Consider the following 25,125-nt stretch of genomic DNA (forward strand, 5'->3'; position numbering starts at 1 on the left):
CGTCTTACTGTGCAGTGTTTGGTGACATTGAAATGATACTTGAATTCCCTTTCCTGTTACTTCAGAGAGCTGAGGGGGAAATATCCAGTAGCCCAGAAGACAGTATAACAAGTCACATGTCCTGCCATTTAAATGATTTCTGAGACTGTAAATAATGGCATTGTGAACTTATACTTAGGACCATCTGGCACATAGGAAAGAAAATCTTCCAAGAAGTACCTATCTACTAATGTATAGCAAAAACGGACTCATCATTTTTAAAATTTCTCAGTATCATCTATTAAATTCTGTAGTTAGCATATCATTGTTACAGTTTTAACTCCCTACCTGAGTTTTATAATATATTAGCAATCTTTTTTTTTTTCTTTTTCTTTTTGGTACCAGGGATTGAACCCAGGGGCACTTAACCACTGAGCCCACATCCCTAGCCATTTTTATATTTTTATTCGAGACAGGGTCTTGGTTGCTTAGGGCCTTGCTAAGTTGCTGAGGCTGGGTTTGAACTCTTGTTCCTCCTGCCTGAGCCTCCCAAGTTGCTAGAATATGTGTGTACCACCATGCCTGATATATATTAGCAATCATAGATAAATACTTCTTCTTCTTGGTTTTTAAAATAATCTATGATTACTTTGAAGAAAATTGATGCAGTGTATTTTGGGATCTGTAATGTGTAGATAGATAATTATAGTAGTTGCCCATAGGGTACAAGAAAATATACCGTCTGTGGTAAGGTTTTTATATTTTGTATTTAGTAAACTCATAAAATATGGATTGATTAAATTGAAATAGTGGAGGAAAGAACATTGTTGTCTTGGCGTGATGTAAATATTCTATGCTTAAAAGTATTAAAGTTTTTTATTAGTGTACTTGTTAAAACTTTTCAGTTAATATCTGTGACATTCAAAACATGTACATATGACCTCACCAAGCATAGAGGAAATAAAAATGGCATGTAATAAGCAGATGTCGAATCTGGATAACTGGTATATAGTAACATGAATTTTATTTATATACATTTTACATTTATGTAATAAAACATTTCTATGTGAGTTCTTAAGATCTTGGTTGCTTTTGGGGTCATAGATGGAGAAAGTGATTTAGTCTGTCTTGAGCAAGGCTGATTCACAATGTGTTTACTTTTGGATATTTCTGAACCTTTACATAAATTCTTTGTGTGTCTTTATATTTATATCATATTTTAATGGAATTTTCAAATGTTATGTTTGTGAAATGATCAGGTGTCAGAATAATAGCAAATTTGTATTTTAGTTCAAATCTCAAATTGTTTCACTTTGGATTTTAATATTCTGAGGTGCTTATGCATGTTCTAACACTTGGATGTAAGTCTTTTCATTTCAGCCACAAGTTGGTAAGTATTCTATTATTTACTTACTTATTTATTTATTTTTTCTTCTCAGGATGGGGGATGGAACCAAGTGGTGTTTTAGCACTGAGTTATATGGTTTTTATTTTATATTTTGAGAAAGGGTCTTACTAAGTTACCAAGCCTGTCATTGGACTTGCTTCCACCTATACTAACCTTCCCAGTTGCCAGGACCACTGGTATGCACCACCACACATGGCTCAACACATTTTCCTTAGTGATTTTCCCCAATGAAAATTCTTTTGTACAATGATGTTGTTCATGAACAAGGCACTCACAACTGTCTTATGAAGCATTCTCAATAATTCTTAACTGGGTTGAATGAGAAAAAAATGACTATCAAAGATCACGTTATACAAAGGATATCAATTAGACAATGCTGGTGCTCTGGTTTGGACATTTGTCCCCTAATGATCCTGCATTCGAGGCATGGTGCCAGGGTGCTGCATGTGGCAGAACCTTTATGCAGTACGGCTTAGTGGGACTGTTTAGTTCATTGTACAGTATGTACTTGAAGGGAATTGTGGACCCTGGTGCTTTTCAAATCCTGTGTTGCCATGTGCTCCTGCCATAATGTGCTCCCTCCCCTCAGTTGCAAACCTATAATATCAAACACTTATCAATAAGAATCTCCAGAACATTGATTCAAAATAAGATTTTTTTGTTTATTAATTGATTATCACAGGTACTTTTTGTAGTTAGGAAAATCTGACTAACAAATTATTGAGTAAACCTGAAAGGCCAATGTCATGAGCAAATATCTTATATGTATTTGCAATTCATTCATCAAAAGATATTCATTTAAGGGCTGGGGATATAGCTCAGTTGGCAGAGTGCTTGCCTTGAAAGCCTAAAAAAAAAACTATATATATATATGTCCATTTCAAGCAGTGATTTTTAATTTTGCTACACGTGATAATTCCTTCCAGATCTTTAAAAAACACTGGTGCTGGTGACCCTCTCCAGGGATGTGGATGACATTGTTTCAGTGCAGTTTGTCTTTGGGAAATTTGAAGAGCCCTTCAGGTGACCGTATACTTCAGCCAGAACTGGGAACCATTGGTTCACAACTGAAAATGCATTAACTCTCTGTGGTTTCCGTGTGTGCTATGTGGATTTGCCATTTTAACCTTTCAGGTGGGGGTTCATAGGAAACAGATTTGCCATGTTGAAAAAAAGAAAAGGATTATTTTCTTACATACTCAGATGTTTAGACAAATTGCTGGTGGAGGAAATGTCTTCTCAGTAGTTCCCTCTTGATCTCTTGCTTTCATATTAAGAAGTTGTTTTATGCAAAGAAGGTCTGTCTAGGTTTAGGTTAAAAATCATCAGTAGACTACAAATACGAAAAAAGAAATGAAAGAAGGTGCAGATATGTTTTGTGTGTTGTGGATATTTATAATATTATTCCATGATGAGAAATAAAAAATGGATCATTTAGGCCTCATTTCCTAAACATAACCCAAATCTATTTACCTAAAGTATTCCCTATTTAAAATAAAAAAAAAAAAAAAAACCACTTAGTGTTCTCTTGAGAATGTTTGAATAGTAAAATGTAGTAAGGGATGTGAAAGTAAAAAGAATTTTGTTTCTATTGCCTAGGTGTCATGCTTCACTTCCTTGAATTCCTGGAGAATTTGCATGATTATTGTGGCCTAGCAAAATTTTTCAGCAGGCAGTAGTGATTCTGAGTCCAAAATCTGACTAGGTTCTTGGTACCCATGGTTTTGAAATTTTTTTATTTTTTTGGTACCAGGATTTGAATCCAGTGGTGCTTACACTGAGCCACATGCTGAGCCCTTTTTTACATTTTATTCAGAAGCAGGATTTCATGGAGTTGCTTAGGGTCTCACTAAGTTACTGAGGTTGGCCTTGAATTCACAATCCTCCTGCTTCAGTCTCCAAAGCCACTGTGATTGTAGGCATGTGTCAACATGACCAGTAGCTTTGTAAAATTTTATTAATTTACAAAGTCATATAAATATCTGAAAGAAAAGAAAAAAGGTTATGAATTGCAAAAATAGCTCTAGTTCATCATCACTCCCTGTATCCAGGCTATTGGCAATGTTCTTGCATAGCTGTTCTTAGGACAGGTAGACATGAAAGAGACAGGTAGCATGGTGTGTACTTAAACTCACACCACACTCACACCAAAAGATGCACAGGACAACCATGATCCGATCACCAGGATCAAGGCCAGGGGCAAATGAGAAGTTCTAGTCTTTTCTCTTCACATCTGAATCCTGGCATTGAGGTCTAGACAGACATGAAGACACGAGGATGCTCCCCTGGGTTTGCATCATCCTTTGTTCCCTGACATCTGAAAGGCTGTGACCTTGCCAGGTAGCAGCTGGGAACCGTGGCCTGCCTTTGGGACTCTCGTCTCATAACACCCTGCTGTGTCTAATAGACATCACTTCTTCCTCATTTGGTTCAGAGGAGTGATATTGGGAGGGAAGACATGTTTCCTCACCTCTGATAGAAAAAAATGGGTTTAAGTCATTCAATTTTCTGCGGTCAGGGGAACCAGAGCCCTCATATTTGCAGTTACAGTGTGACAGCCATTTGCCACATGTGGCTAATGAGTTCATGGAATGTGGCTGATCTACACTAAGAAGTATTGGAAGTGGAAAACAGTGAGATTTGAAAATTTAATGAGAAATAAAATATAGATTATTTGTGTTACCTTATAAATTATGTGAATTTATAGTAATTTACTTATAAATTAGTATAATTATCTCACTTGTTTTACTTCTGACCCCTGAAAATCTAGTTACACATATATTTCTCATTTTATTTCTATTGAGCTTTGCTGCTATAGAAGATTGTCTACTATTTCAAAGATCTGGCTGCATCGTGAAAATTCCAGAAAAAGCTTGGTATGTTGGTAGATGCCTGAAATTCTAGTGACTCAGGAGGCTAATGAAAGTGGATCACAAGTTTAGGGCCAGCCTCAGTGACATAGTGAGATCCTGGCAAAAAATAAATTTTGTGAACAACTGGGGATATAGAGCTCAGCAAAGCATCACTGGGGTCTATCCCTGGAAACAACCAAACAAATGAAGATAAACCTGAAGAAACCAGAGCATGAAGGTTGTGAAACCAAAAATGTAAAGTAATTCTCACTGTATTATTTGCATTTACGGATCTAAATTGTTGCTATTATTGTCATTGATTGTTGATATAATATATTCAACACTAACTACAAATGTCCCCTTGCAAGGCCGGGTCTTCTTCCACCTAGAAAGCTCTGTCTGAAAAGGAATATAACCAAGATTCTGTCAATCTTGGGTCCTACAGACTGAGTTCAAATTGACTCACCTGACATTCAAGAGCAAAAGGGTCTGAGATTGGTATTTTGTCCATTCAGGTAAAACTTATCCAATCAGAGTTGATTGGGATGATAATTATTCATTCAGAGAAACAACCAAAGAATAGAGAGTAGGCTTCAAATCTGGGAGACCTTTATCGCTGGCCCAGGCAAATCTCTGGGTCCATCTTCCCGTTTTGTGGTGCCCGGGTGGCTCTGTCACGCCTTTTTACTCTGCCCTTCAGGGGCTAGAGTATTTGTGGGAACGAGGAGTCTGCAGGGCTGAGCGTGCGGAGGCAGAAGACAGTGGTGGTCGGAAGCAGTCAGGATTGTGGGAACCTGGACTCTGAAGTCTGTTAACCCTAGTCCAGCTTTAATGGAGCTCGGTATTCTGTCACCTCTGGCCTATATGATGGGTTCACAGGTCAGGATATCCTTTTTGTCCTGGGCCGTGTTGGTGACAGCGCTCTGATCTGGAACTCTGTTCCTCCTTGCCAGCACCCTTCCAGAGTGGGTGTTAACGACAGGGTCACAATATGAGAATCCTGACTGACATGAATAATTCGTATTTGGGAGTAGCTGTGGCCCTTAATGTTTTCAGTTTCTCTTTCTTTCCCAGATGTTTCCCATTTTTAAAAAGCACTTTCCAAATGTATGGTAAGCATGATTTTCCTAAATGCGACATTTTCTCAGCTAATTCACTATATTATGAAGTATGCTACCCTGTGGTACATGTCCAGTAACAACACATTTTAATTCAGCTTTTTCTCTGAGTTTTGAATGGATTTTAAAAAAAAATGTGTGTACTTTCACATGAAGGGGAAACAGGATTTTCACCTGAAACTGTAAAATGTTTGTACCTAATGCCAGATGTGAAGGTGCACGTCCATAATCCCAGCAGCTTGGGCGGCTCAGGCAGGAGGATCACATGTCTGAGAATACAAAATAAGAGGGTGGAATGTTGCTCAATGGTTAAGCACTCTTGGGTTAAATCCCTGGGATCAAAATTTAAAAAAAAAAAAAAAAATCTTTGAACCTCTTGTCTATTTGTCTTCCCTAAGTATAGATAGCCCTTTTATGGGCCCCTTACGACACTTCAGAATGCAATGTGTCTGCTGTGTCTGCCCTGTCTTTGACTGGTCCTGACCAAGGTACCCACAGCGGCCGGGTTGAACATCACCCACTGTGCAGTCATCACTTCCTAGAGAGCGGCTTGGGATTGGGGAATGGAGCACCGTGTTAGACTAGCTGGATACTGTAAAGATCACAGGCATATCCTGCATAGTTTTCATCTAAATAGATCATGTATTGCAACATTCATAAAATTTCCCCCAATTTTAGGTTTTGCTCCCCAGAAACAAATTGCTGGTCAGCCATGTAGCTTCTGGAATTGAAGAGAAAGGCAAACATGATCTGTATCCTCTTTCCTGTTAACCATCTAGGGAGGAAAGATGATAAGTTATTGGAATTTGGAAGGAAAATAAACCACATTAAAGAATTAGAAAAACCATCCTAGTGTATTTGTGCAGAGCCTCCAAGGGAAAACTCCCTAAATGCAGGTGGGAAGACAGCGTAGTACCTCATGGCGGAGGTGGTCGCCAAATGTCTAAGTAAATAGGATTGTGGACAGAGAATAGCCCATTTTAGTATCATTTTCTCATTAGCTGTGAAATGCAATTTCTCACTAGTATGGAAAGATATGATAGCATTTCCCAAGAGGAAGTTTGCAGGTAAATTTCAAAGTAAGGTCACATGAAAACTAAGGTCGATTTTTGAGCCTGTAGAAGACCACTGATGGTCAGGTTAGTTCTTGATTCTATCTGTGACTATATTTGTTGTCATGGAGCTATTTCTAGACTGATTAGATAAACTCATATATGGTAATAAGTAAATGTTTTCCTATATAAGTATTACAATACTGAAAAAGCACCAAATATAAAATCTGGATGCATCTCAAAGTTAGGCTGTAAAGGGCTTGTTTTTATAAGGAAGAACAAATAAAGAATGTGAAAGGGGGGTGGATGAAAAGAGGTAGAACATTCACATCCAGGTGGGCATACAGGACATGTCAGTAACGACTACTTCTTGGAGGCTGAGGAAGAAAGTTGACAAGTTTGAGCTTAGTGGAGAACTTAGGTAGGGGGACACTGTCTCAAATGAAAAAAAAAAAAAATTAAAAGGACGAGGGAGTATCTCAGTGGCAGAATGCCCCAATACCACAGAAATAAGTCCAAATTCAAATGGAAAGAATCCCTTACCTGAAGCCAGACTATACTTAAAAGAGTTTTCAGAAAAATGGTGTATATGTTGGTTTAGGCTGACATGAGATGGCTCAGTGTTCCAAGAGTTGTCCATAGGGGAGGAACTCAAGCTAAATTTGGTTAACTAATTGTTTTTAATGGAAGAAAATGAGAATATGCAAAGTGAGTGTCTGAATCACCATAGTTAAAATATGGAGGATCTTCTAGACCATGACAAGAAGAGGACTCTGCTGCTGTGCCGACCACCAAAATTGGAGGGAATATCGTCAGCCAGCTATTCCCTAAAGTTGCCTGAGTGCCCCGTCTTTCTCTGGCATTGTTCATCCTTGATACACACTCTCTATTCTCACCTTCCTGAGTTACATATTTTATAAGAAGCTGGTATACATGAGTAAAGTGTGTTCCTTTGTTCTGTGAGTGGTTCTATCAGATTATGTAATGAGTGTATAGTTGTAGAGACCCCCAATTTGTAAGGAAATGGATTGTAAATATAGATGTTATTCTGGATCTTGCAACTGGCACTTCAAGTTAGTGAAGAAATGGGAATGAACCCCAAACTGTGGCATCTGTATCAACTGATGTCAGAATTGAATGATTGGGCAACTAGTTGTTGGATCGTTGGTTGTTCTGCAAATTCACACATTTGGTATTAAAAGTGGTTGCAGATTCAGGGGTGGTGGCACAGACCTGTAATCCTAGTGATTTGTGAGAATGAGGCAGGAAGATGGCAAGTTTGAGGCTAGTCTTCGTAATTTAGAGAGACCCTAAGCAATTTGGTGAGTTGCTGTCTCAAAGTTAAAAAAAAAAAATCAAAAGTGCTAGGAATTCAGCTCAGTGGTAGAGTGACCTGGGTTAAATCCTTAATTACAGAAAAACAAAAAGGTTGTCGCAGGACAAATAGATCACACATCAGAAACTCAAAGGAACTCTAGGTATGTTTGTTCAATGGGGAAATCTGGGAACCTAGAAGAGGGGGTATTTCCACACTATCGGGGAGGCATTTAGGGTGCAGGACCTCCCAGGATTCTTTGCTTACCACTTAGTATTCACCCGCTCCCTACTTAGAAACGTGCCATGTGGGAACAGTTTCACGGTGACAGTGGCCCCCAAATTGGGAATGTTGAACCTGATGTGTCAGTTTCCTAATAAACTGTGACATTAACAGTCTACCCCCTATTTTGCTTTTCCATTTTTTCTTTTGTAATATCTTTGTACCATGTAATTCAAGTTTGCCCAAATATTTAAGTGTGATTTCTATTTTATTGTTTGAAAAGCTGAGTTGGTGTGATGATGTGATCTGAAGAAGCAAAATTTCTTTAACATAAAGTATTTGTTTTATGGTCTTTAAAATAATGAGAATGTAGACACCTTTGGAATTGCTATTCAAATAAATATGTGGGCTGTTGGCAGTTTTGGTGCATCTCACTGATCTCAGATACCTTTTCCACATAGAGATGATCACTGTCTTATGACTCTTGTTATTACTTATAATTTCACTATTTATATCTCAAGTATTATTTTCTTTGGTTGTACTTGATTTGAATATTCAATAACTTATTGCTACTGTTTTTATCCATTAAGATTATGTTCAATTTTTTTTATCACTTCTTTCCTTCAGTGTGTTGAATACATGTGCTGCTTTCTGGGTTTTATTATACCCAATTTTTTTCACCAATTTCAGTGTTTATAACAAATTGGGGTACTGGGGATTAAGCCCAGAGTCACTTAACCACTCATCCACATCTCAAACCCTTCTTAATATTTATTTAAAGCTGGGTCTCACTGTGTTACCTAAGGCCTTGCTAAATTGCTGAGGCTGACTTTGAACTCATGATCCTCCTGTCTCAGCCTCCCAAGCCACTGGGATTACACATGTAAACCACCACAACGGTGGGTTCAACTTTTTTTGATGATGTTTACAAAGTAATTCTTATTTGTCACCAAATGCTAATGTTTCACAAAGTCATTACCTATTGGGAAAAAACAATGGGTTGCATATTAGCATAATTTCTAATTTACTAGTAAATGTCAGCAAAATGTATAATGATCATTAGACAATTCATGAATCATTGCATTTTATTGATAATTATTGATATTGGTAATTTTTCCCTGTGTGATATTTCATCTCATTTTCTTTTCTGTTTATATTTTTTTAAAATATTGCTGCTATATAAGTTCAGTTTGTATATTTGTTTAATTTTATTCCCTTTTAGAAATCTTTTATTTTGTTTGATGAAAATGAATGGTGAATAGTGTCTTGCCTCATCCCACTCACACCTTACTCCCTCCTTTCTAAAATAGCCAGATCAGACCATGATCATCTTTCTGACCTAAGGTCAGAAATGGCTTGCTTGAACTCTGAGTGCACAATTCCATAGGGACACTTTTGACTCCATGTTTAGGAGAAAGATACAGAAATATCATTCTAAAGGAAGGGGAGGCAAAGAACAGTTCCTGCTGTTAAAATCCCAGGTGAACTTCTGCCAAAATGCAGAGGCTCGTTATAAGCAGAAAACTTCCTGAAAAATATTGCAGCAAACATCTGTCCTTCTGACGTCTTTCTGTCAGGCCCTTCAATACATTTCCTGTCACTTGGGGCCTGAGTGGGTGAGGTCTTAAATTCTATCCAGTTCTACCTGCTTGGCTGTGACCATTCAATCAGGCATGCAGTCTGAAAACAGGAGTCCTTCCAGATCTCACGGTATCCCCCACAGCTCTTGTTCCCTACAGTCTCCTGTCTGTGAGACCCATGCAACTTGCCAGGGTCTGTGTCACCCTGTGACATGCAGTTCCTTCAAGATCCCTGGGAATAAGGCTGGGGTACCTAGGATGCTAGGAAATGGAGGGTGTGCTAGGCTTGGGACCCTGAGATACTCAGGAAGGCTTGGGACCCTGAAATACTCAGGGAGGCTTGGAACCCTGAGATACTGAGGGAAGTTTTTTGGAAAAAGAGAATCAGCTGTGGCGTAGCTGGGTCCCGTCTATGATCAGATCCGGAGTCACTGAGTCCTAGTCTGCTGCTGGTGCAGCGTGGCCTGGTTTCCTCTCTAGAACACAAAGCACAGGAGCACGCGCACCTGGAATGCCTGAGCACTCTGTTCCAGCACAGTCTCATCACGGTCTGTGTAGACTCGTTAGGGGAGAATCCAGCCTGGTGGATGGGGTTCCTGTGTAGAGAAGCTGTGCTCCCAGGGGACTCCGTTCTTTATACCACGGGTCTCACTCTTTCTTTCTTTCAAAGTAAGAAAAGAAGGGTTTCAGAGCTGCAAATCCATTTCCTCATTCTAGTAGATCAAAGGACTGACGGAAATCTCTACATTTCAAGTTCCCTCATCAAATTTCCATCAATCAGATTTCTCTTGCCAGCTCACAGAATTTTCAACTATTTTCCCCAAACCACATTTGAAGCTGACACTGTAATTTAATCGTTGGTTTTCTGCATGTAATGAATGATAGTTTTGAAGATATTTTTCAGGTGGTTAATATTTTATATGGAAGAAAAATCAGAGAATGATCACTGTACTCTGCTATAAAATATCTTTGGCTGTTCCTCATTTTGTCTTTCCTGAGCACAGTAACTGTCATAATATCTTTGGAAACTAAGGAATTAAATCTTGCATGCCCTCCAATTCTCACATGTTGATAGCATGGTCCTCAAGCAAGTTTCAGAGCTGAAACGCAATAAAGCAAGTTTAAGAGAGGAAGCTTTTAGGCACTGACTGATTCTTGAGAACTCTGCCATCTCCATTGGATAATGTCATTAAATTCTGAATGGATCACTGGGGGTGGAACCTTGTTGGAGAAAGCAGTTTACTGGGGTGTGAACTGCACGTGTTGTTCTCCCCAGCTTCTTACTCCCTCTTTCCTGCTCTGCTTCTTGGCTGCCACAAGCCAAGAAACCTTTCCCATGTCCCTCTTCCATGATCTGTCTGATTGGATCCATTCTACTGTGTTCTGAATCCTCTGAAATCATGAGTCACCTAAATGAAAAACCGACTAATATGGAAACTATATAAAACTAGGTGTCCTCATTCACTATCACATTTTTTTCCTAGTATTGGATATCACAACTGCCTGGGGATGAAACACGCTGCCCGAAGGGCCCCTTTCTCTTGGATCTTGTAGAGACTGTCAGCCTCTGATCATCTCTTCCTAAAGACCATCAGGGGAAATTCTGGTTGTTCTAGTGCTTACATGGATTTCTGTTATTCCTTTGGTCTACATAGGTTACCCTTTTGGACATAAAAATTGTCCCCACAACCTCCATTTCCTAGAGATTCTGTGATGACCCATAAATTTGATACTGGCTTTGTAGGGGGAATTCAGAATTTATTCTCTATTCTGAATTTTCTCTGATTTGTGAGAGGAGAGAGTTTATTCCAAAGTATAAGAATAGCACACCCTCATGAGTTTATGAAGGGACACAGTGAATACAACAGGGATGGGAGAATATCTCAGTGTCAGAACGTTCTGACTAAACGCTGGGTCTACTGTGTCTATTTTAGAGTCCGCACTCCTCTTCCCCAAGTTTGTCACCTTGAAAAGCTTCACTCAGTTATTTCAAACTCAGTTTTTTACTAGTTTTGTAATGTGTTTTATTTACAGAGCTTCAATGGTAAGAACAGGTATCCAATGAAGCAGGACTGAGTTGGATTTCAGGAAAAATAATTGGGCTTTTTTTACACAAATTAAACATTTTATTTACATTTATCCTTTTCCTGAGTGTTTATAGTAGGTTTCTCATGTCTTCTATTTTGGAAGGTAATTTCAAATGAAATTTTGTGACTTAACTTTGGAAATTATACCAGGAAAAGTAAATAGGGAAAATCTCTTTCTTGTGGTTATAGAAAAATGAATACATTTCCTTAAATTTGTGTGGCAAAAGTGTTGAATTGTAGATTTAATAAAACATCAGTTTTTTTCTTAAAGAATTGTGATCATCAATTATAAATTCTATTATCTGAATATTGGCATTTAATACTAAATAATATGGAGTGTATTTGGCAAATACTATATTGTCATGGAGATAGCAATGTAATGACATTTTCTTAAAAAGATAGATGATTGTGCTTTCTGTTGAGGTATGTGACGTAAGTGCCTTCCACGTTTGTTTACTCCTATGTAAATAAACACTGAGTTTTGCCAGGCATGGTAATACACACCTGTATTCTGAGCTACTCAGAAGGCTAATGAAAGAAATATAAAAGTTTGAGAACAGTCTTGGTGAAGTAACGTGATCCTGTCTTCAAGTGAAATAAGTGCTAGGGATGTAGCCCAGTGGTAAATCAGTATATTGCCCCTGTGTTCAGTCCCTAGTACAAAACAGCATCCACAAAAATTCACTGAGTTGGTGAGTATTTTTACATAATTCACAGTGCATTCTTAGGGGAGCCGAGAGGCCTGAGTTCAGTGAATTCAATCTAAAACTTGAACCTACAAAAGGAGATCCTGGAATATCCTTGTGTTCTGATGGCTTTAGAAGCAGATTTTCAAGATCTGGGTGTGAATCGTAGATAATCACTCCTGAGAAAGAAACCAAGAGGAGGGGGTACAATATGTATCTGTTGTGTGCCCCAGATGAAGGCCTGCGATGGATTTCTAAACATTTTTATTTGTTCTCATTGATGATATTTGACAGTTGAGTGCATTTTGACAGAGTATACACAAATGGTGCACTGAATTTTTTTTCCCCAAATACTTTGTATAAAGTATATACACTACATATTTTATTTGTTTACCATGTTTTTAGCTACTTAATTTCTACCTCTTCTCACAGTAGTTAATTTTAGATTTTAAAAGGTGCATACCCTACATTAGGAGTCTTTCCTCGATTCATACATTTTAGTCTTACTCAGATCATGAATTCATGACCCTCAGTATTGAATGCATTTTCTTTTTGACAGATAAACAAACCGAGTACCCTAGATTTCCACTAGGGGTGTTGTTGGGTCAGTAGATATTGTTAAATAAGAAAATCATGCTTTCTTTACATTCCATAGGAATACTCTATGAACTTTAAGTACAGAAAAATTAATAAAATACGTATTAAAATACAATAACATTCATTGCCCAATAGTAATCTAGAACATCCTTAAAGTGAAGAGCAATCGGAAGAGACGTGCTCTCTGGAATATCAAACTTCTGACCCTTGAACTATCCTATGAGCACTTACAGAGCATGGAAGAAATGCACCGTTCAAGTTTCATGCATGAAATGATTGTCTTGTCAGAAGGAGATTAACATCGTGCTTTACTTCTGATTTAGTTTTGCTTTGCCACTGATGTCACAACTGATTCTTTTTATGGCTCTGAATACTCTATACCAAATGTCTGCCAGATTCTTCCCCAATAAAGTTAATTGATTTCTGTCCATTAAGTATTTCTTAAGAAATTCTGAGAATGATCTATATAAATCACCTTGACTGATACAGAGATTCTTCTTTCTTTGTGATTTCTCTTTGCTTGTGGCTTGCTTTTGGAAATGCAGAGTCTTACTTTTTTTTACCAGAGCTATTGGCCTTACTACTGGAGGTTTTGAAGCAGACCCTAGTTCTCTATGTTTTCATTTTATTCCACCTCAAATTCAAAGAGAGATATGCATAATATTCTCTCTACATTTTCATTAAGAGAAACAATAATCACGTGTATGCAAGTGCCTTAAAATTCTTAAATATAGCTCAAAGATGATGAATGAAAGAAAACATACCAATGAAAATACAATTCTCAGAAACTTTTCTTTCAATACTTTATTGTGTGTATCTCAATAGTGTAATAAAAATCAGAGCATCAACCCCAAATTTATTTATATTTGACACAATTGAATTTATGTTTTTCATTTATGAGAAAATTTATGTTTTAATATGTAAAAACTGACATTTTTTTACATATATAAATGTTAATCAATATAAATGTTAATCAATTTGATTTTGCTGCCTTCCTAACATGTATCCATCCATCTCCCTTCTCAGTTATAATAAATTACTGTCCTGCACTGAAATTTCTTTTAATTTCATGCTTAATTTGACCTTTTTATTCCTTTTTAAAAATGAATTAAATATCAGATAAACTCGTTCAATCCCCAGGTGCTACCATATACTGGAGGTCTGACAAAATGTCCTCAAAGATAAAAACTTACTGCTTTCACAGATTAGCTTGAGTTTTATGTGTGAAGATATGAAAAACTCTTGGAGTGATATCTATATATTTGAAATGAAAAAATTCTTATTGCAACCTGCTATAATAATACAATATAAAAACCTATACGTATCTGAACTCAGATTCATCAATGCATTTTTCCCTTTAGTGTTCCGACTCATTGCTGTTCACCAGCTTCCCTTAGGCCACCAGCCTTTGGATCACTGTAGAACTGCTACATATGCAAGGCAGACTGCTTCCCAGGAACACAGAGCCCCAATCTGTACATTCTCCAATCCACGGTTGTACACATTAAAATCGATAGGCAGTCTTCTAACTGACTATAAGATTCTTATCTGAGAAATATGCATTATTTATTTTCTAAAATATACACATAGCAACTGAAACGTATATTCTGATGTTTGCCTTAATTTTACATTTTATTTCATGTAAGTATTGAAAATACATAGGTTTTGCTGTTTGTTTATTTTGGACTTATGTGATTCTCTTTCTTGTATGCATTCTCTTTTCTCAAACTTAGATACACTGTATTAAAAAGTATCATATTGAATGATTAAGTTCACCCCCCTATTTCCTGAAAGCCAGTTCTCTCATTACAACTTGTTTCAAACTAAAAACTGTAAATGATTATATGGTTGGTGTGATCAGTATTTACTCATTTCTATTTCAGGAACCACTGACAGTCAGCGATGTGACCTTTGATTTCTCTGAAGAGGAATGGAAATTCCTGGATCCTGCTCAGCAGAATTTATATAAAGATGTGATGTTAGAGGTCTATAGGAACCTGGTCTTCCTGGGTGAGCATGACTTTCCTTCAGAAATCCTGATTCACTGTCAATATTTCATTTTCTTCCTTTGTAGAATATATCTTGGTGGCTTCTATTCTGCATGAAACAGCTTCATATTCTTGTTTTTAGAATAAAGATGGGGCATTTTTTTTGTGTAGAAAAGAAAATGTTTAAGATTTTTGATTTCATGTTTAACCTATCTTTATTCTCTTTTGCTAGTTCAAAGTAATTCTCATGACCTGGGAATTGAAAATTCTTGAAAGTATTTGAGGGCTGGGGAGATAGCTCAGTTGGCAGAGTGCTTGCCTCAAAAGCACATGGCCCTGGGTTCAATCCCCAGCACCACAAAAAAAATTAAAAATAATGCATTTGAACGGTTCTCTCAGGAAAAAGAATTGGAAAAATAATAGTTTAGAATCTTCTACAGTTTGCTTGTTTCTCCTAATGAGGGCAAAATTAAGAAACATCAGTAGTTACAAGGAGAATGCCAAAACAAGTCATGTTCCATTTTTCGATAATATGTCTCTATTCATCCTCGGGCACCTTTCTGTCCCCAGAGAAATAACTTTGGAATCTGATGAGAAAGGTGAGAGTAGCCATATATCCAAGTGGGTAAAACTCAAGCAAAAAGTACAGATAAGAGGTCAAAGTTGCAAAGAGGAAGTCACATTTTAAAATGTTAATTGAGAAGCTATAATCCAATAGAAAAAAATTTTCCAAACTTAGGTTTATTTCTCTTGTAATCATTAAAAAGCACACCTGGCCCTATTTTGTCTTGCTTTCTAATTCTTTAAGCTCCTTCTTCAGTGATCTCCCTAACTTCAAATTAACAAAGTACTCCCCAATGCCTGGGAGGGTGTCCATAATTTGACAGACATTTATTGGTCTTGGGGGGGGGGGGGGGCCCCAGAAAATCTGTGCACATTTCTGAATACCTTTAGGTTGAACCATTGTAACATATTAATAATGTAGAACAATTTCTGCAATATGATTTAAATATTTAAATATTTATTCATTCACTTTTTTTCATCAGAGATCTTTGTGAATGCTTATACTGGATTTTCTGTGAAATTTTTTTGCCATGTAATGAATAGCAATCATTCACAATGCCTGCTCTTAGTGGCCTTATAAGTATTGCTAAAAATTGTGGTTTAGTAAGGAATTTTATGCAGAATTTTGTGGGTTAAATTTTCTTTCATGCTTTTATCTCTGTCTGAGTTTCACTGTTTAGAGTATCTTCTGTATTGTATAGTAGGTTTCCTCACATCAGTAAATATTGTTTTTATTTTTATACCTTTATTTTTAATTGAATAGATATTTTTATGACTTCTCACTTTGAATAATATTAGTTGAAATTAAAATACACATGAGCCATATTCCTATTTTCAATAAAATTATAATGCTTTTATAGACTTGCATAAATATTACCACTGTTTTTTATGATTTTTATATAGTGTTTTGATTGTTTACTCATTAGGTAATTGTTCATATAATTTATCTAAATTTCATTATATAAATACATACAGACATATGTATGTATTCTGGGGATCGAACTCAGGGTGCTGTAATACCAAGCTGCATCTTCAGCCCCTTTGAATTGTGCTTTGAAACAGATTCTTGCTAAGTTGTTGAAGGTGGTTTCATGTTTGCATTTCCCTGCCTCAGCTTCCAAGTCACTAGAATGACTTGGCATATTCGTCATCTCTATCTAAATGGATCTGTTATCTTCTCCAGGAGTAAGACTCCATTTTAATGATAGCTTACAAAGGTTTTCACAATTCTTTTTACCTTTAATTGTGATTAAAACCATTTACATACATATACTTAAACTTACTGTCTTATATATTTTAAACATACTCTTCAGGAGTTGATTCAAATAGTGTTGAAACATGTTGTGTTTTAAAATGTTTTGTAAAATTTCATATGATATAAACTTCAAGTTTATATCATACAAAAGTAAAATTCTTCCCAAAAAATGTGTACATTTTCTCTCACCCTTCCATCCCCAAAACCATTTCTTCTGACCTGTATGTTTGATTATATTAGATATCTCATAAGTAGAATCACATGGTATTTGTCTTTTTGTGAATGACTTTTTTTCAGTTAGCATATTATCCTAAAGGTTAATCATTGTAGGTTTTATAAAATTTCTTATCTTTGTAAAGTTGAAAAACATCTCATAGTTTATTCCATATTGCCTTCATCCACTCATGTGAAGGATTGTTTGATTGGCTTTCCATATTTGTCTCAATTGATTGAAGTTGAAATGAGCATAGATGTGTAAATATGTCTCGATTTAACCATCGAAATGAGGGCTAATTGCTGTACTCCATTTTGTTAAATGTCCCACTCAACTAAATCGTGTTAAAATTAAAATATCGAATATTGTAGCTTTTATTGTTTTTATATCAGGAACCATTTGTTTTATTTTGAAAGTTTTAGTTATTTATGCACACGGGATGCTCCATACAATTTTCAAATTAACATTTTGTTTCTGCAAAAATAATATTGAGTGTTCGATAGGTATTAGATGGACTTCTTACATCACTTTGGGTGGAATAGACAGTTATTTAGTTTTTCTTTTTTATAGAAGGGACTGAACCAAGGGTTGCTTAACCATTGAGCCACATCTACAGCTCTTTTTATGCTCTGTTTTGAGACAGGGTCCTGCTAAGTTGCTTAAGGCCTAGCTAAATTGACAAATCTGGCTTTGAACTCAAATTGGTGAATTTTTAGATATCACTTCCACTTTTGATTTCCAATTATTTACATTATGTTAGGAAGCATTTTAATAACTATTAACATTTGTGTTTTGATTTTAACTTGGTCTATTTTGGATACTATTTTATAAATCATTGAGAAGGCTGACTCTCTAAACCTAATTATTTTATAATTCCTTTTGAAGAATTCTAGTCCTGAATACTATTGCAATGCTATTTTGTTCCTTTGTATTAATTGGGGACTGATGCCCCCTACCGTTGCTTTGTTGCCCTCTATGATGTTGAATTCTTTCAATGTTTGCCTTCTCTATTACACATTTATTTACTACTATCGTATTCCAGAGATTGGCCACATTTATTTAGTATTCTAATGTGTCTTTTGTAATCTTTTATAATTATTGTCATCTTTATGCTTTTGAATGTAATATGCTTTTCATCCTTTTGCTTTTAGTCTATTATTAACGATAGCATGTTGTAGATTTAGATCTGATAAAGTTACATAATTTTATGTTTAATCTTGTTGGTCACATTATGTATCCCGATTAGCGTTTCATAAGAGTTCATTTGAACTTAAATTGCTGATGAGGAAGAATTTATTACTGTAATTCTGCAAGTTATGTTTTTAGTTCTTGTAGCTTATTTTATAAAAAACTGCTTTCATATGTGGTTCATAGATTCTTATGGTGATGTTTTGATTCCTATTTCCTTTTATGTTCTATGTCTGTTTTGTCATTATTTAGTGATTATATAAAAATACTTAAAAGACAGTAGAATGAATCAGACATAGTTTTGCTATGTTCATGTATGAATGCATGACAAGTATCACTTCACATCTTGTACAGCCATAAGAATGATAGAGTTCATTGTCATGTGTAACTAAGAAGAATGAATAAAAAAGAAAAGTATTTAGTTTGTACTGTATTTTAAACTGAACTAACTTTGGATTCTTATAAAAATCAGTGTCTTTACATGTCTTGTCAACATTTTGTAATTGATATCACAACTGCTTTATTCCTTATCCCCATTATCAGAGATCTATGTTAATTTTTGTGCTTTAGTCTTTCAAATTCTGTAGCAGAGTTCAATTTTTATACCATCATACGAGTAAAATGAAATTCATCTTTGTATATATTTTGCTTTTCCCCCAAAGTTTTCAAATTCTATATGATTTTGATTGCTGTGCAGATTTATTTTATTGGAAGAATTCCAGTATTTCTCTCAGAACAGTTCTAGAAGTGAGGAAATTTTTGAGCATTTACAGTTCTTGAAACCTATATTTTTCTGTATGTGCAGAAAACAGTATTTGTGGTTATAGTATTCTCAGTTGATACTTTCTTTTTCTTTCACCACCAATTACTACATGCTTCCGTTCCTGTCTTGAAGGCTTCTGCTAAGAATCAACTATTAACCATATAGAAGTACCTTTATAGATGACACCTCTCTTTTTCTTAGTTACATGAAAATTTTTTCTTGAAGTTTTTTGTTTTTGTTTTTGTTTTTCAGTGCTGGGGATTGAACCCAGGGCCTTGTGCTTATGAGGCAAGCATTCTACCAACTTAGCTACATCTCCAGCCCTTCTTGAAGAATTTTAAACTTTCTTTGATAAATGCTTTACCTTGAATCTTTCAACTGAGTATTTAATATCTGAAACTTTTTTCTTCTCACATTTCTAATTTATCAGATATTCCTTTATTTAAACAAAAAACTCACAGTTAATATTTATATTTTAGTTCTTACAAAATTGAAAAAAAATCAAGTTCTACTGCCAAATAGGAAAAAAAAAACAAAATACTTTGAAGAATATTTCCAATATGCAATTCTCCTTTTTCTGTTGCTAACTTTTTTTCCAAATTTCATTCTGTTTTCTTCATTGTTAACTTATTGAACATCTCTCAAGTGGTTATTTGGCATTCCTTAGATAATTCACACCTCTCAATTTCTTAGCTCTTGATTTCTAGTGTTGTTTGACTGCTTGTGTCAAATTTTCCCCTTTTTGGTGTGTGTTATTTTCATTGAGATTTTTTCACTTAGTCTCTTCACAATAGACAAGTATAGTCAATTTGGAAAATGTTTGCAAGTTACTAAATAAAAATAAATCAGGTGCAATGATACATAATTGTAATTCCAGACAATTGGGAGGCTGAAGCATTAAGTAGGATCATAAGTTTGAAATGAGTTTTGGCATCTTTGTGACATTGTGTTTCAAAACATTTTAAAAAGTATAAACATAGAAAGGTCTGTTGATGTAGTTGTGATAAAACATCCCTATGTTCAATTCCAAGTTGCCCCTTCCTAGGAAGAAAGAAAAAAAATAGGGGAGAAAGTCATTTCCTACAACATTTGAGTCACATGTGGAATCTGAAAAAGTTGAACCGAGAAGCTGTAATTTGACACTGTTGTGGTTACGCTAGTCACACTTTGAGTGTTGTGTTCATCGTGGTACCTTAAAATCGCAAGATGGTTTTAGAACTTCTCACAGTCTCGTCAGTTCTCGATGACATGGTTATCCACCTGTCCTTACACCCTGCCCTTAGTGATCACACCATCAAAAATCATCCCATGCTCTGGCCCTACCCCCTCTACCAAAAGGATCTGCCAAAAGTAACTAACTCCTCCCATCTCTGACTCTGCTAAGGCTGCATTTAAAACCCAAACCCTCCCTCCTGGTGACCTGCAGCCATTTTGACCCCAGTGATGTGTCCCACTGGTGCTGAATGAAGCACCACTGGCCCATGAGCTCTGCCTCGATCTCTTTTTTCTTTTCTGCATTCCCTTCCATGTACTTTCAGGTTTTTGTGAAGTTCATATATTTCTGGAGTAATAGTGTCCTTGGATTATACTGCTTTCTGGCTACTTTCCCCACCTCAATACAATTTTATATATTTGCAAATCATATTCACCACTGTAGAGTATGTAGAATAATTTTTATTTTGATTTCTTTCAGGTATATCTTCTCATCAAATCCAAGAATTCCCAGCAGAGCAGGGAATAAAATATTTATTCCAAAACACAACAAAGGGAAGGTACAAGAACTATGACATTGAAAATTTACTTTTAAATATGGGATGGAAAATTGTAGAAGAGAGTGAAGGTCAGAAAATTTGTCTTAATGAACATAACATGCATGATGATAATTTATAATAAAATTACACTGTCATAAGGTTATGTTATTACACAACATATCAAAAGACTGCTTAATTTATGCCCATCATTGTGAGGACCTATGCGTACCTTGAAATATATCTACATGGTGTTTTTGGAATTATACCCTTCCTCAGGAAAAAAAAAAAAAAAATGGACAATTGTTCTGGAGACTATCCCAAGCTTCAGTTAGTAACTGGAATATTTTAAAATGGAGCAATAAGTTGAACATTCACTAAAACATTTCTCTATACAAGAGACTAAAAAATAAAGAACACACTTCTGACTCTGACCAATCTGTAACTTTACAAATGTTTCCAATGAATAGTTTCTCCTGTGTCAAAGCATAGAATTTTTATGAATTTGGGAATATTTTTACTTACCTATTATAGCTTAATCTAAAGTCAGATATAGATACTTGGAAAGACCTCTACATTTATGATAAATCTTTCAAGACCTGTAGACAGGCCTGTACCCTAAGTGATTATCAGTATATTTATTTTGGTGTAAAACAATATAAATTCTGTGAAACTCATAAAATTTAATCTTTTTTTAAATCCTAGAAAACATCAAAGAAGAAACTTTACAAAGATAAAGTTTCATCATTTAAAGAAGAAACTTTACAAAGATAATAAAAGTGAGAAAGTTTTTAATCAATGCACAAAATTTATCCAGGCAGGCTTTCATATTGAAGAAAAGAATTACAAATATAAGGAATGTGAAAGAGCTTTAAATAAAATTACAAGCTTTACTGAGCACCAGAGAATTCATACTGGAGGGAAGTCCTACAAATTTAAAGAATGTGTCAAAACTGTTAAAGGTTCCTCAATCCTTCATCATAGCGGTGATAATCCCTACATATGTAAAGAATGTGGCAAAGGTTTTACTTCAACATCCACCCTAACTAAACACTATAAGATTCACTATGAAAAGAGACCAAACAAATGTAAGAAATGTGTCAAAGTCCTTAAGTGTTGTTCAACCCTTATTAAATGCTACAGTATTCATACTGGAGGAAATCCCTGCAAATGCAAGGAATGTGGCAAAGTGCTGAATCAAAGCTCAAACGTTATTGTTCACCAGAGAATTCATAGTGGAGAGAAACCATACAAATGTAAACAGTATGGCAAAAATTTTCATAACACATCATCACTTACACACCACCAGATATGTCATACTCGAGAGTGGCTCCACACACGCAAAGAAGATGGCAAAGCATTTATGAGGAGATCACATCTTGCCCAGCACAAGAGAACTCATACTGGAGAGAGGCCCTACAAATGTAAAGAATGTGGCAAAGCTTTTTTTCAAAGATCACGTCTTACTCGACACCAGAGAACTCATACTGGAGAGAAGCCCTACAAATGTAAAGAATGTGGCAAAGCTTTTTTTCAAAGATCACATCTTACTCAACACCAGAGAACTCATATAGGAGAGAAACCCTACAAATGTGAAGAATGTGGCAAAGCTTTTCGTCAAGCTTCAAGTCTTTCTTATCACCAGAAAACTCATACTGGAGAGAAGCCCTACAAATGTAAAGAATGTGGCAAAGCTTTTATTCAAAGATCACATCTTACTCGACACCAGAGAATTCATACTGGAGAGAAGACCTACAAATGTGAAGAATGTGGCAAAGCTTTTCATCAAGCTTCAAGCCTTTCTTATCACCAGAAAACTCATACTGGAGAGAAGCCCTACAAATGTAAAGAATGTGGCAAAACTTTTATTCAAAGATCACACCTTACTCGACACCAGAGAATTCATACTGGAGAGAAGCCCTACAAATGTAAAGAATGTGGCAAAGCTTTTATTCAAAGATCACATCTTACTCAACACCAGAGAATTCATACTGGAGGGAAGACCTACAGATGTGAAGAATGTGGCAAAGCTTTTCATCAAACTTCAAGTCTTTCTTATCATTGGAAAATTCATACTAGAGAAAAGCCCTACAAATGTAAAGACTGTGGCAAAGCTTTTATTCAAAGATCACATCTTACTCGACACCAGAGAATTCATACTGGAAAGAAGACCTACAAATGTAAAGAATGTGGCAAAACTTTTTCTCGAAGATCAACACTTACATCACACAAGAGAATTCATACTGGAGAAAAGCCCTACAAATGTAAAGAATGTGGCAAAGCTTTTAGTCAAACTTCAAACCTTTCTTATCACCAGAGAATTCATACTGGAGAAAAGACATACAAATGAGAATGTGGCTGTTTTTAATCAAGGATCAAGCCTTATTTGACATCAGAGACTTTGTACTTGAGAAAATCCTGACAAGTATGTTAAAAGTACTTATGTGGTCACACCTTATTGATCACCATAGAATTCATATTGTAAAGAAGACCTACTATTGTAAAAAGAAATTGTGCCAAAATTTTTACTCAAAGCTCTACATTTTAAAAATATAAATGATATTGTAGTAGTGACTGAACCCTACAAATATAGAGAATGTGAAAAAGCTTTTAATGAAAGGTCACACCTTACAAGTTTCCACAGATCTAGTATTCAAGAGAAGCCCTATGCATGCCAAGAAATGAAAAAAATCATACTTACAAAACCAAATGCATATAATATCTGTAGAAAACCCTCTAACATACATGCCTTACATATCAGCAAGGTGTGTATTATTGAGAAAAATGTTGACATGTCATAAGGTTAGCAACTCATTATGCTCCATGTATTTGTGAATATGAGACTTATCAGAGAATTTATGTTTATAGAGAATGTAACAGTTGCTTATAATTTGCTGTGAATCATTAGTTGATGTGATAGAAATAAAGTAACTTGCAGATATCAGCATAGTGCAGGTAGTTTATCCCTGAGAAAATATTCGTTTATTACAAATCAAAAATTAATAAATACACTCAAGTACTATGGCAATAGTAATTATGTCTCTCTCTTGTGTGTGAATTGATGTGTTTGCTTATGCCTCTCTTTAGAAGAAAAGGGACATTTAACAGTACAAACCTCAAATGTCTTGAAAAATCTCTGAGGTACGCTACACTAATTTCTTCAAAACATGTGGTTTCTGATTTAAAATCTTTCCATGCCAATTTTGTCTTTTGTATTTGCTTGTTACCCATGAAAAACTTAAAATATGTGCTACTCATTTGATATTTATGATACATTGCTTATATGACCTATTCAGGGAATTTAAGAATGCTTTTAATGTCAGTTACGGGTTTTCAGAAATTAGTTTGAAAATCTTTTACTTTCAGAATTTTAATGTTCCTACATCATTTCAAATTTATTGGTTCAATTTATTGAATGTCTTAAATGTAGTCAACGCTTTGAGTCAAGTTAGGTGAAAACTTCATAGGCTTCAAAGTAAAGTGGTTTTGTAAATTTTATAAAATAAACCACAAAATAATGTTGGGTATGTACTAGATGGGGAGAAAAATGGTTTCACTAGAATAAGGTAATTGTTCCATGTGGGAGAATTAAACATCCAAGGAGAAGAAATGTCAATTCTGCATTTAGTGTGAGAAACTCTCTTGCTATTCTTCCCACTGATCAGCTTCTCATCCTCTAGTGGTCTCATCGATCTCCCTGATTGGAAGGTCATGTTGCCCAGAGTTGCAAAGCTCCTTAGAGAAGTTTTCCCATTCACTAGGTTCAGGCTGACTCAGAGAGCAAGAATCAGATACTGGTTTCCTTGACCCATGTATTTTAATCTCAGTCTCTAAGTTTGATCTTAAACATCCAGCAAGCCAGTCTCACCAGTCATAAAGCAATAGCACTGGGCTTTAAATTTAATGTTTATGACTTTACAATTATTTATCCCCTTTTATTTAATTTTGGTCTATATTTTCTGTCCTATAGGTGACGGTTTATTATCTCAAATTAATTTAGGTCATTTGTTCTTGAAGTAATACTTCTACAAAACATTAATCAGGCAACAGTTTACAAGGAAAATACAAAATGGAATTAACAAGAGTAAAATATTTAGTTTGTGTAATAGTTATCTTGAATTTTGACTGAGGTATACATTATATCCCCTGATGGAGATAACAGTAATTTTACAACAACAATCTTTTGAATATAACTTTAAATAAGCTGATGTCTGGCTTATTTTGGAGCCATTCTGACATGCAGAAGGGTGGGAGGTAGAGCCTTATCTCAGGTAAGGCAGGGCTCTTTACAAATATTAGGTAAAGTGTTCTAGTTCTGAAGTTGATTTTTGCCTCTTTCTTAAATGTCATTTTAAGAAGTTTACCTATATGGTTTTGAGTCTATGTGAATGTTAGTTAACAAAATGACATTACATCCAAAACATAAATCAAGGTATGACTGAGAGAACTTTTAACTTTCTTTTTGTGTGGCAAAGTGGCAAAATGCTTTCATGTTTCAGGATATTAACC

General features: G+C 35.6%; 1 protein-coding gene and 1 long non-coding RNA gene across 2 annotated transcripts in view; both read left to right on the forward strand.

Moving 5' to 3' along the window:
- The window catches only part of LOC306669084, a 61,628-nt gene extending 40,401 nt beyond the window's left edge, over window positions 1-21,227 (forward strand). Inside the window, exons 2-3 of the long non-coding RNA XR_013766020.1 lie at window positions 14,780-14,906; window positions 20,562-21,227. This is a non-coding gene — a long non-coding RNA (uncharacterized lncRNA). The remainder of the gene's footprint in view (window positions 1-14,779; window positions 14,907-20,561) is intronic.
- A 138-nt stretch (window positions 21,228-21,365) lies between these two features.
- On the forward strand, window positions 21,366-23,635 carry LOC306669583 (uncharacterized protein). The gene has a single exon (XM_079153644.1). It carries the CDS (start codon window positions 21,980-21,982, stop codon window positions 22,964-22,966), a length of 987 nt encoding a protein of 328 aa, XP_079009770.1. The 5' UTR covers window positions 21,366-21,979; the 3' UTR covers window positions 22,967-23,635.
- Window positions 23,636-25,125: the final 1,490 nt, after the last annotated feature.

Source organism: Sciurus vulgaris, assembly GCF_902686455.1.
Source record: "Sciurus vulgaris genome assembly, chromosome: 9".
Lineage (NCBI taxonomy): Eukaryota > Metazoa > Chordata > Mammalia > Rodentia > Sciuridae > Sciurus > Sciurus vulgaris.

What these genes read in the sequence shown, in the direction of transcription:
- LOC306669583 (XM_079153644.1), top strand. Translation starts at nt 21,980, where the DNA reads ATGAGGAGATCACATCTTGCCCAGCACAAGAGAACTCATACTGGAGAG.